The sequence below is a fragment of the Mangifera indica genome, chromosome 20, assembly GCF_011075055.1.
Source record: "Mangifera indica cultivar Alphonso chromosome 20, CATAS_Mindica_2.1, whole genome shotgun sequence".
NCBI lineage: Eukaryota > Viridiplantae > Streptophyta > Magnoliopsida > Sapindales > Anacardiaceae > Mangifera > Mangifera indica.
This window is the reverse complement of record NC_058156.1, coordinates 11,068,790-11,082,491: the sequence shown is the minus strand read 5'-3', so window position 1 is coordinate 11,082,491 and position 13,702 is coordinate 11,068,790. Positions and strand designations below refer to the sequence as shown.

The window sequence follows — 13,702 nt, the reverse complement described above, 5'->3', positions numbered from 1 at the left end:
TTTCCTTTGCCGGCATAAAATAATCACAATATTTTTTTCTATTTTTGATAGTTTTATATATATATATATATATATATATATATATATATATATATATATATATATATATATATAGGAGCAAGATTCTTAATTTTGAAATGACTCATCTTTCCTTTAACAACAAATTTGCTATATGATATAAATTATAATAAAATTATATGTATTTATTTTGATAAAATAAATACATATATATTTAATATGTGTTATCATACGATAATATATATAAAATATATCTCATTTGTGTACTCAAAGAGAATATGTATAATTTTATTTATATCATAATAATATTATCGATACATTTGACTGACTAGATCGATCAACCTATGAACAACTCTTTAAATGAGTCCAAGTCTAGTTTGAATTTAAAAACATTGATTTCAATATTAAGTTTTTATAAATTTTCACTTAAAATCTAACCAATTTAAAATTTCAAATGTATTTACCATTTATTTAGTGGTATTTTTTAAATAAATTTATGACATATCATTTAATGATCTGTTCAAATATTTTAAAGAAAAAATTGTCTATAAAAATTAGGAGTAAATTTAATTATTTGTTCTCTTTTCTAAACAATATAATTAGTTTGATACATTCAATAGAAAATAGAAAAAGTTTAGTCATTTCAACATAATAATATAAAAGTTCGATATTTCTAATAGAAAAATTTGAAAATTAGGGTTTATTATCTTTAAAAATAATATTTAAAATAATTTTATATAATTAATTATTAAATATATAATTTTTTTTACATAAAAATAAAGTTAGTCTGGTCACACACCTTCTATCAATTGATATGGTCTTAAATCCAAGTTTTTGTAGACCCAATTAGTCAATCCGATCCAATATTTAAAGCAATGACGTATATATCTATTCACTTAGGGTGCATTTGATTGAGGGGAATTAAAGATCATTCTGGTTATCTATTTTTATTATTTATATTACTTTATTTGATTTATAAATAATAAAAATTTTTAATAATATTTTATTATTAATAATAAAATAATAGGTAATATAAGAGATAATCTGATTATCACCTCTATTTTATATAGTAGATATTAATAAATTACTAAGATAATTTTTATTTTATTATAATATATAATTTATTTATTAATTTTTTTTAAAAATAATCTTATTTTTAATTTATATAATAAAAAACATAAAAAATATTTTATAATAATTATATTTAACAATATTTAAATAAAATAATATTCTTACTCTTCCATTCGCTGGGCTCCCCGTAGCTGGCTGCCCCAGGTAATAAAGATAGGAATTACGCCTTACGGTGCACCACACCTACCTTGGATAATTTGCTGGAATAATATTATGGAACACTCCAGAACCTTTGCTGCTGGATTCCTTGGCCCAAACACCCCTGTTGGCCTTGCTGAATAATGGGCTGGACGTCCACTGAGTTGCCGCACAAACCTAGCCTTACCCCTGGGCTTGTCTGCTGGACTGCTTCTGACCTGTATTCACAGTGTGGCAAGCTGAACCGGCGCTCATACCGCCTGCTGCCACAGATTTGCGCTGTGACAGCCCCGCCCTGCACCCGCACCAATCCGTACGTGACAAAGGTCTCTAAATCCTCACCTTAATGAAATATTCATCATGCATTTATATTATTTATAATATAATAAAAACATTTCCTCATGTATCATGATTCCAACCAAAGAAAAATAATACTAAAATAACATATGTAAATTCAACTAGCTTCTATGAAAAAAACAATTACTGATAATTGTAATAATAATTGTAATAGTTGATCTTATCTTTTTTACTAACAAAAAATATATTTAATTCAGTTAGCCAATACTTTACAAATTTTCACAATGAATTGTCTTAGTTTTTTACGAAAAAATTAAGACAAACGAAAATGTTACTATTCTTTTTCTCTTTGCCTTCATTTTCCATCTATACAAATATTTCATCAAAACAGTCATTAAGTTGGATTCTTTTTTATTTACTCTGCTAAGAATGTCAATATCAAACCGAAGAAGCCAATGAACAAACACCAATAATATCAAAATTAGAATTATATATTTTTAAATGTATAAATAACATTTTATTATGTAATTAAATAATTTAAATTAAAAATAAAATATATTTAATTATATATTAATATATTATTTATATATTTAATTATATATTAAAAATATATATTCATAATATTACTGTATCAACAATGAGTACGAATAAGATTAAAAATCCTTATTGGTAGAAAAATAATTGATAACTATCAATGATAAATGACTCTTATAATTGGTGTCCCTACAACATTGTATAAAGTTGAATTTCCTTGACCGAAATCTAAAATATTTTAATATTTAGTAATGGATCCAGACAAATATAATATTTGATAGGGAAATTAAAGTTTTTAGTCTTTTCTTTACTATATATGCATATATATCATTCATTCTAAAGCTTAAACAAATATATCATAATAGTAATCTACTTTTCCAAAATACTCTTTTTGAAATGACTCATACAGAGATTCTCTTTTTTTCTCTGTAATTTTTTTTCTCTTCTTCCTCAACTGAGGAAGGAATCTCTGCAACATAAAAAAGATAAAATAAAATATTAATGGAAGAAGACACGTGATTGAACAATGAAACCCATGAGAAAACCATTATAAAATATTCAACTTGGACACAAGAGAGAGATAGATGAAAATTTAATTTTATTATGATTTCCTGTTGTTAGATTGTTTAATGCTATTATTTTATGTTGTTTCTATTGTTTAAAGTTATTATAATATTATTTAATGTTATAATAATGATTATAAAATACCAAAATGAGGGCAAGAAAAAATTCTAGAAGAAGAACAGGTTGGCATTAACGCCAACCCCCGAGTCCCAGTGAATATATTTATTTTTTTCATTGCACTCAATTCCTTTATTTTTTATGTTTACATATTCTAATCTGGTGCTCGTGTATGTATTGTTTTTCTTGTCTTGATAGAGAGTTACATAAAAAATTATAAAATTACCACTATCATTTTCTTCTGTTTTTTATTGTATTAATTTAAATTTAGATCAAATTTTAAATTAATATAATCAAATCAAATTAATTTAAATTTGGACTAAATTAAAATTTAATTTAAAAAATTTAAAAAAGGTGGGCGTTCAGACTTTTTAAACAAAATTTTTTTTTGACAATTAAAAAAAATATTAAAAAGGGTCGGCATCCCCAACCCTTTTTATTTACAATAAGGGTTGGAGGCACCAATTCCCGTATAAAAAGGAATGGGTCTCCAATCCTTTTTTTTTTTTAACAATAAGGGTTGATGTTTTTTCCACTAACTTTTTTTTTTCAATGACATCAACCTTTGTTTCTAATAATTATTAATTTTTTTTTTCCAATTAAACATCAGTTCTTCATTTCTTCTTGTTAAAACCCTATCACATGATATTCTTTGATCATATTGCAAAGAAAAAGAAAGAAGATCTCTCTGTATGAGTCCTCACTTGAAAGTTGAGGAAGAAAAAAAAATTACAAAGAAAAAAAGAAAATTTTTGTATGAATCATTTCATTTCAAAAGAGATATTTTAAAAAAATAAATTATTATTATGATATATTTATTTAAGTTTTAAAATGAATGACATATATATATATACACGAATTAAAATAAAGTTAAAAATTTCAATTCATCTATTTGAAATATTGCCCACCTGCATATGTAGACAAAAGAGGTAGTTCTGGAAGTGGCATATTTTCTTTGAATCTTTATTCTACACAATTGGCATATTTTCTTTTGTATACATCTTTAGGGAAAAGCTATTGCTTTTTTTTTTTTTTTCAGTTTAATTATAATAAAAATAGCTTTATGAATTATTAGCTGGCTTTGCTTATCTGTGTTGGAATAATTGTACTACGTCCATCTTTTGCCATGTGAAGTTGTTTAAAGTTATCTGTAAATTGATGTAGGCACGACGTTTTTAGACTGTAAATTGTTTAAAGTTGTAAAATTCCATACAAGGAGCCTTCCCCTCTTGGCGAAGGCATCCAGAAAAAATTCGATTAATGATAACAATGTCCTTTTTCCATCTAAAGAAAACTCAAGAGTATACTTTACAGTTACGGGGCCATACTAGTCTTCAAAAGAGATCCGATTGAGAGCACTACAATGACAGTAAAATAACCCAAGAGGATATATAGCGTAATTATATGTAAAAGAAAAGTCCCCTTCAGCATCTTGATAAAGCTGGATTCTCATTGATTTAATATGATAAGAAATGATTACCAAGCTAAATAAATCAAAGTATGAATCCAACCGTGGAGAAAAATTATTAACTTTTTAAAATGAGATATAATTCTCCCATTTTATGATCTCAGTGCTTAAATGTATGAATAAAGATAGACATATATGCACGTTAAATGTGAGTAAAGTAGTGGTAAGGACCAAAAAGTAGGTTCCCCCTCATGATTATGCCACGTTACATATTTTTAGTCATATAACTTGATCAAAATGGTTGATCTCATTTCTTATCTTCTTAATCTATTTAAAAGATTGTATTATTAGCATCACTGTCTCCTACACTTGAGCGCACATTCAATTGTATCTTCCTTCATTCATTTTTTTTTTTTTGCACCAAAAAAATATAACATTAACAACACATAGATAATACCAAAATGACTTGCCGTAATTATTACATTTTAATTTAATTAGAATATAAATAAATTTTAATAATTATATTTAAAATAAAATTAGATAAATTTAATTATTTTAATATGATCCTTTCATTTTATCCTAAAAATACGAGGAACCAATATAGAAAAAAGAGAAAAAACATAGAAAGAGAATAAAATTAATAAAAGGATTGAATTGAATTGACTACTTCACTAAATCATTACATCGAACATAAGAACTTTATAAAAATCTATAAATCTTTCTTGGGACCTTTATCTAAAATTAAACTCTTTTAAAAATAAATTTAATTATACTTATAATAATTAATAATATACTACATATAAATATAAGTTTTCAACTATTAAGTTGAACTATCAAAAAACAATTCTATATATTATATTTTTTTTATAATTTATTTACTTGTGACTATAATATGTAGTAAAATTGAGTCACCGCTATTATCACATAATACTCTAACGGCCAAATGGCTATTTTCCACTTAAGGTTTGATGTAAATATAATTTTTTATTTATTAATTATAAAAATTTATCTGTTTAATAAATTTTATTATTATTATCAAGGATAAAATTGTTATTTATCAATATATTTAAAAAAACTAAAAATTTATTATATTTTTCCTCCTACATTTAAAAATTTAACAAATTTATGAAATCAAAAGTTTGAAAAATAAACATTTTCCCTCAAGAGTTTTCCAACCACCACTGTCATCTAAGTTCTCTCCCCTTCTTGGTTTGTCTCTCCATAATGGTCCATCCACGACCATAGTTGATCAACGAAAACTTATCTTTGTCGTATAATTATATATTAGAGGGTGAATAAACATTAAGGTCTTTTTACCATAGGGTAATAGGAAATTTGGAGAAAAAAATTTAGATCTTTTGAAATTTTCAAAATATCATTCTACCCCAATAGTTTTAAATATTGATAATTATACATTAAATGATTGAACAAAATATAACCAATTATAAATGTAAATGTTATATTATAATTATTGGAGTGATATAATACTTTTAAAATATACGAAGATTTGAAAAGATTTTAAAGATTAATAAATAAATTTTTAAATATTTTTAAAGATTAAACTATTATGTTTTAAATGTTTGCGTTAAGTGAAAAATTAATGTATGTTAAAATTATTATTTCAACATTAAACTGCGAGTATTTTCAAATAAATTTTAATTTTTTATGAGAAAATATTATTTATGTCAAATCAGAGGAAAAAACTGTTTTTAATCCAAACCTTTGGGTGAGAAAATGCTACGTATGTATATTTTTTGAGAGCTGTAAGATAACACGTACCAAGTTCTCTATAAAAATGAAGAATGCGTTCCTTGTTCTCTGGTACTACAAGATTTGCAATATTGTTGACTACCCTAATTTGAAGAAAAATTGTAGAATGAGAATCAACTGCTTGGAAGATCAAAGGTTGAAGGGGTTACAGGATCTGGCCGAGTTAGGAGACGTCGATAAATTATTTTCAGTACTCACGAAGGATCTATATGTTTTGGAGGATGTTGAAAAGATACCATTAGTGACTACTCCCTTACACACAGCTGTAAGCCAAGGAAAGATCCATTTCGCCAAGGAAATAGTAAACTTAAAGCCATCATTTGCTTGGAAGCGAGACGAACGAGGGCTTAGCCCCCTCCATTTGGCTTTGGAAGGGAAGCGCCTGCAGGAACGGCAGGATCCTCGTGATCAAAATTTGGAGTGGGAGTTCCAGGAACTTATAACTTGGTTGATTAAACATGACAGTGGGCTTGTCCGTGTTAAAGCAATGGGATTGGTTACTCCTTTGCACTATGCAGCTCAAGTAGACGATGAATCCAGCTTGGCTGAGTTTTTGCATGCTTGTCCATCATCAATCGAAGATTTGACTGTTAAATCTGAAACTGCTGTCCATGTCGCCATAAAAAAGGGGAGTCTCAAAGCCTTTAAAGTCTTGTTAGGATGGCTTCAACGCGTCCACAAACTGGGGATCCTGTACAGGGAGGACGAAGAAGGAAACAATGCATTGCATACAGCAGTATCTGCAAGTAAACCTGAGGTAAGCATCCGATATTCCTTCTCATTTTCTTTACATAAGCTTCTAATATTTCATTTTCTCCTCAATAATGAAGATGGTGAAGCTGTTGCTTCGACATATGGGAGTGAATGAAAGGAACAGTAAAGGCTTGACAGCTTTGGACATGTTTAACGATCGCCAAGGTCAAGGTTCGGTAGATGCAGCAGTTGGGGACATTCTACTTGCTGCTAAAGCTAAAACTGCATCTCAACTCCATCGTCCTTCACAAAAAAGTTCACTAGGCGAGAAGTTTTCAGGTGGCTTATCGTATTCAGAAAAACTTCGGCTAACCTTTCGTGGATTACCAACGCGCTGATAAAACTTCTCTTGAAGTCCGAAACGTACTGCTTGTGGTAGCTGTATTGGTAGCCACAGCGACCTATCAAGCTGCACTAAGCCCCCCCGGAGGATTTTGGCAAGACGACGGCAATCTGCAGCCAGCAGCCAACAACGCTAGTATCAGTAACACCAGCACCAGCACCAGCGTCTTTGGTACAGAGCCTCCTGAACACCGTGCAGGGAAAATGATTCTGGGGTCTCCACTCCAATTATTATTTTTGACAACTAATTCTTTGGCCTTTGTAACGTCTTTGTGCTTAATTTACACTCTCGTAGCTGGGCTCCCATTTTACGCTTTAATTATGGCAATGATAGGTTGGATGGCACTTTCGTATTGTTGTTCTATTTTAGAAACTTTTTACTCCACCGACAGTATCGTTGCAACGACTTGCTTTTCCATTTTTCTGTTTGTAAGTGCTCTTGCTGTACCTTTTTATGCCTTTATTTTAAATGCCTTAGAATGATACTGCCACGAGACGTGTAAACTTAGGAACCTAGGAAGAAAAGTGAATTTATTTTTAGCAGCCGCTCGATTATATTTTGTTGTTAGAGTCGGCAATACTGTTCGTAATGTTATTGTTGCCCGTGCTTTTAATATATTTAATGAAGTTGTTTCTTTCACCGTTTTGATGGGATTTCAACACGTATCAAAATTTTATAAGTAGGATAAAATCTTAAACCTAAACTTTTATTTTAGAAATTATAATATTTTATTAATTTTTAAAGTGGTTATATCTTAATTTTTAAAGATATTGTTTGTTTTTTTTTAAACCTCAGGAAAAAAAAAAGGATTATAAAACAGATGTATTTGAGTAAAATTACAAAATCTTATTGATTTTTGAGGCTTTTTATTTTTTCAAACGTGTTTATTTTATGAAGTTTGACTCTTTTAAATGAGTCTATTCTTTTTTTTTATTGGTTATTATATTACATTATTTTAAAATGAATGGTTTGATACGGAAAATAAACAAATTAACATGATCCATGCAATTCCAATTTGTGCTTAAATTTAATAAAAAATGTTCTTAAATTAATGATAGTAAAAAAAACAAATGAACCTTTCACATATTAATTGCAATATAATGAATAAAAAATAGGCCAAAGGGCTTATTCACATCCAAGGCTTAGTACATTATTAAACTTTTATTTACAAGATTTTAAAAATTCAAATACTTATTTTTATATTAGAATTCTCAGTTATCATTAAAAATAAAATTATCTTTTAATAAAATATTTAAAAACCTAAAATTTATCTCATTTTTTTCTTTTTAATTTAAAAAATTAATAATTTTTCTTTATCTAAAGGTTTGAAAAATTATTATTTTCTCTTAGGGTTTTTTTTTTGTCACCTTTTTTGTTTTGATTGATAACTAACACTTTTCATCCATCTTTCCATTCCAGCTATTGGGGAGGAGTTGTCAGCATATATAAACAAATTATATAATATGAATCACTAAACCATAAAAATAAGTTTAAAAAAGGATTAAATAATTGCATAATAACTAATTATTATTAAATAATAGAGCACTAATTTAAGGTTTGAGTGAAACCATAAATTTCTTCTTGGGGCTCATCCTCGTATGAAAATTGAGTAAGAAAACACAAAGGGGGTTTTCCTGCTGTTGAAGAGGATGTCGAGGCATAGGAGATCGATAATCATCCACTGGTAGAGTGAGTGAATTGGGGATCTGTATACTGAAGGGGAGCAATCTTAGCTGTAGAAGTTTGAATTTGTTTGTAAGCAGTATACCATCTTTTTGGGATCAATTCTTCAAGTTTTTCTTTAGGCATCTACTTCGGGACAAGAGTATAATATGCCTTTCGATTTGTGTCAACTGTGAGGAAAATTGCATCATGAGTATTTTCAAGGGTAGCAATATCAAGAAAATGATTCTGCACCCAATAAGCCATCTGGTAGTGTATTTTTGCCATGAGAGTCTGGCCTTGAGGAACTGCACCAATGACTTGCACATGAAACTTAAGAGCGTGACATAATAATGGATCATGAAGTGACAAACAAAAGTTGGGAAACAAAGTAACCATGACAGTGTCAGCATTGAGAGTGGTTTGGATAGTGCCCAGATTGGCATGCTCAAACTTAGGAAACCGTGTGTCTAGAAGAGTGATTCTGGAGGTCGTTGGAAGACCTTTGCGTTCATGGAAAGTTAAGGCAAATCTGATGGCACCAAAGTGGAGGTGGGTATAGCCTTTAGAGATCCATTCCTATGTGAAATGAGCAAGATATTCCAGGGTGACATACTGTTCTGCAGTTGGAATCTCTAGAATTGGGAAGACAACAATTGCAAAAGTTTTTTACAACAATATAGCTTATCAATTTGAAGGTCATAGCTTTCTCACCAGTGTTGGAGGAATCTCAAGGAAACCTCAAGGCTTACTTTAGCTGCAAGAAACTCTGCTTTTTGAGGTGCTTGGAGATAAACAGATTAAGCTGTTTGATACTCAAGAGAGGAATGGATGTGATAAGAAGTTGGCTTGGCTGCAAAAGGGTTCTTCTAGTTCTTGATGATGTTATCAGATAAAAAAAATTAAAAGCGTTAACCGGAGAGCGCAACTTGTTCGGAGAAGGAAGTAGAATTATTACAACTTGTAGAGATGAAAGTATGCTTGTTGATCATGCAGTGGAAAGTGTTTACAGGGTTAAGGAATTGAATATGAATGATGCAGTTCAACTTTTCAGCTGGTATACATTTAAGAAGCATTGTCCTGGAGAAGGTTATGAGGAGCTTGCATACAGAGCAGTGAACAATGCTAACGGCAGTCTATTAGCTCTCAGATTGTTGGGCTCTAAACTTCGTGGTCGAAGCATTTTTTAACGAAGAAGTGAATTAGGTAAACTAGAAAGATTTCAGAAGAAATAATCTGAGGAGAAACTCGAAAGATTTCAAGGAACTGGCATGATCAAGTAAAGATTAGTTTTGCTTCATATTGAATAGTACTTCCAATGAGGGGATCTAATGGCGGATCTTAAAAGAAAGTGTTTGTTAGAATAGACAACTACTTTATCTATAAGATTTTATATTGACACATATGAAATCCACTATTAATCATCCAAGCTCATAAATGATGTTTAACTATCCGATCATTATCATGCACAGATAAAAGGTCACTTGTGACGTTAATACTATAACAAATACATTCATGGTAACAAAAATATATATAAAAATACCTGATTTTAAATAAATTAAGATAAATTCTGCATGTTTTTTTTTTTATTGTGTAACTATTTATCTTGTTAATCTCATACACACAATTTTCATTAAAAAAAAAAAAAACTTGTATCATTACAATATCAATTATGGAGAGATTATTTAAAAAAGCTAGCTCAAAGTATGAGATCTCCACGCATACTTATATGCTAACACCTAATTTTTCCTCACTGATGTGAAACAACCTAAGTTTTATATAATTTTCTGAAGATCCACACTCAAGTTAACAGTGGCTCTTGGTTCCTTTCACTTTCATATCTTACAAATAAGAGATTAAATAATTCAGTAGGAAGGATTTCAGGGCATCCAAGAAGTACATTGGCAAGTTTTTCACTTTGACTACTTATACAATTTGTCAATCAAAATGGTATCCACCAAAACAGAACATATTGCCTTGGAAACAAAATGACAATATTGGATACTCAACATTCAACTTTAGATTGTTAAAATAAAAGTAGAAACTATGTTGGGAACCTGCCCACTCATCCATTTATTTCATTTCATTTCATATGCTCCCGGGGGTAGTGACTTTCAAGCCTTAAGAGAATGAAAAGGATAAATTGTAAGATGTTATATGCTAACTAGGGTTGGATTCGAACCGAGCCTGTTCGAGCTCGAGCTCGGCTTGAACGAGCCTGAAAGAAGCCAGCCCTATACAAGTTTGCTCTAGCTCGAGTTACTCGCTAAATTTGCCAATTAAAAATTTTGATACAAAATAACATCATTTTGACTAATATGTATTAAAACGACGGTATTTTAATAATGAAATAGTTCAAAACTCAAGCTCGAAATGAGCCGAGCCAAGGTCGAGCTTAGCTTCTATGAGCTCAACGAGCTCGAGCTTTAACTCAAACTCTATTATATACAAATTGAGTCGAGTTCGAATTCTATTTTATCCGAATCTAACCTCGATGTTAATTGTCCCGTTGTCAACTTATACGACATTTAACAACCCCTACACTAAGTCAGCCTTAATAGCCGATACTACTCCCAAAACAGTCCCATTGCTTGGTGAATAGCGGAAGCAATTTATGAACACACAGTCTACGCAAAGATATAAGGCGAAGCAATGCGCTAAAAAATGTTAATTGTATTACTTGAACAATTGCTTGAGTACAAACGATAATATATAGGCATCTTCCCTATGCCCTAGAATATCTATTCATGTACAATGAATTTACATTCCCCATAGCACAGCTCCCCGTAGCTGGCTGCCCCAGGTAACAAAGACAAGAATTACACCTTACAAGGCACCACACCCTTGGACTGCCTTGGATATTTTGCTGGAATATTATGAAACACTCCAGAGCCTTTGCTGCTGGATTCCTCGGCCCAAACACCCCTGCTGGCCTTGCTGAACAAACCTGGCCTTGCCCCCTGGGCAGTTCTGCTGCACTCCTTCTGACCTGTATTCACACTGTGGCAAGCTGAACCCGCGGTCATACCGCCTGCTGCCACTGATTTGCGCTGTGACAGCCCCGCCCTGCACCCGCACCAATCCGTCCGTGACAAAGATCTCTAAATCCTTAGCTTAATGAAATATTCATCATGCATTTTTTAAATTTATAATATAATAAAAACATTTCCTCATGTATCATGATTCCAAGTAAAGAAAAATAATATTAAAATAACATATGTAAATTCAACTAGCTTCTATGAATAATCATTTACTGATAATTGTAATAGTTGATCTTTTTTACTAACAAAAAAATATATTTAATTTAATTAACCAGTATATGGGTGCTCATAATAAATTGTCTTAGTTTTTGATGAAAAAATAAAACAAACGAAAATATTATAAATATGAACTATAGATCCTCTGCTATGTAAATCTAAGCTCTCTGTGCATTAATTTCAATATATCCAACTATTTTTCAAAGAATAAAGAGAAATTCAGTACTATTATCACTATTCTTTTTCTCTCAGCCTTCATTTTCTCTCTATATAAAAATTTCATCGACATCATCATAAAGTTGGATTATTCTTTATTTAAGTTAGTCTAAATATAAGTGTTTAAATTATTTATTTATTATAAGTATAGTTTTGAGATTAGACTAAAATTTGGATGAAAAATAATTTTTTTTCCCAGCAAAATAATTGACAACTATCAATGATAAATAACTCCTATAATCGGTGTAAAGTTGAATTTTACTTAGAGTCAATGAAAAGAAATTCACAAAATGGAATATCTTTGTAATATTTACAAGATTTTTTTTCATATTTTATATCCTTAAGGAAAAGCTATTGCTTTCTTTTTTTTTTAGTTTAATTATAATAAAAATAGATTTTCGTAAAAATATTTATATTTAATTATTTGAATATAACTCCCCTAATTTATTTTATAAATATAAAAAATCAATACAAAAGAATTGAGAGATACAAAAACACGATAAAACCAAAAAGAATGGTTGAGTTAAGTTTAAATCAATGCAAAAGAATAGAGAAACACAAAAGCATAATTAAAAAAAAGAAATGGTTGTGTTGAGTTTATTCTAGGGGTGGCAATGGGGAGAGGCGAAGAAAGGATCTCAATCTCTGTCTCCATCCTTGTAGAAGATATTAATCACCGTCTCTATTACAAGAATAAAAATGATTTTTTGTCCTCTCTTCACGAAGAAAAATCTTCTCTCCGTTCTCATAGGAGAAACTCATTTTTTCGTATCTGCAAGGAAAAATTCTTTTTTATACTCCATTAACACAATATAAATATATTAAATAATAAAATTATTATGTTTTAGTTTAATTAGAATATAAATATATTAAATACTCTCAATTATTTGAATGTAACTTTTTTATTTGTCTTATAAATATCAAGAAGTAATACATATAAGTTGAGTGACACAAAAGGAGAATAAGAAAAAAATAAAAAAAGCAAATGGTGGTTAAGTTTAGTTTATCACTTCTCTAGAGCCTAAGATTGGACAAAAAAACCCTTGTAGAAATCTATTTATCTATTTAAGATTTTTGTGCAAAATAAAGTATTTTTTAAAACAAATATTATTTAATCCACGACACAAGTTTATGACTACAAAGTTGAACTTTCATAAAATGGTTGAACGTGTGTTCTATTTTTTATATTTTATTAATCTCTAATAAAATTGTTTAACTGAACTTCGGCATCATTATCATAACCTATATGATATATGGTAAGTAATATATCATAACCAATATTTATATACAATAAACTAAAATTGCCTATATATTTATATACAAAAAGTTCTGCCAAATCAATGGTGGGCTTCATTGTCCACTTGCATATATCCACCTAAGGTATAATATTATACCTTTAATAATAAATTATTAAAATAGATTATTAATAATAAGTCAGAATTTTTAATAATCAAAATATTTATTTATAATAAATTAAAATCCATTAAAAATTTT

General features: G+C 29.3%; 1 protein-coding gene across 1 annotated transcript; it reads left to right on the top strand.

Annotated features, from left to right (window-relative positions):
• The first annotated feature begins 6,054 nt into the window (after window positions 1-6,054).
• On the top strand, window positions 6,055-7,687 carry LOC123203920 (ankyrin repeat-containing protein BDA1-like). The gene is made up of 2 exons (XM_044620409.1): window positions 6,055-6,734; window positions 6,808-7,687. The coding sequence occupies exons 1-2, from the start codon at window positions 6,084-6,086 to the stop codon at window positions 7,066-7,068; spliced, it is 912 nt and encodes a 303-aa protein (XP_044476344.1). The 5' UTR covers window positions 6,055-6,083; the 3' UTR covers window positions 7,069-7,687.
• Window positions 7,688-13,702: the final 6,015 nt, after the last annotated feature.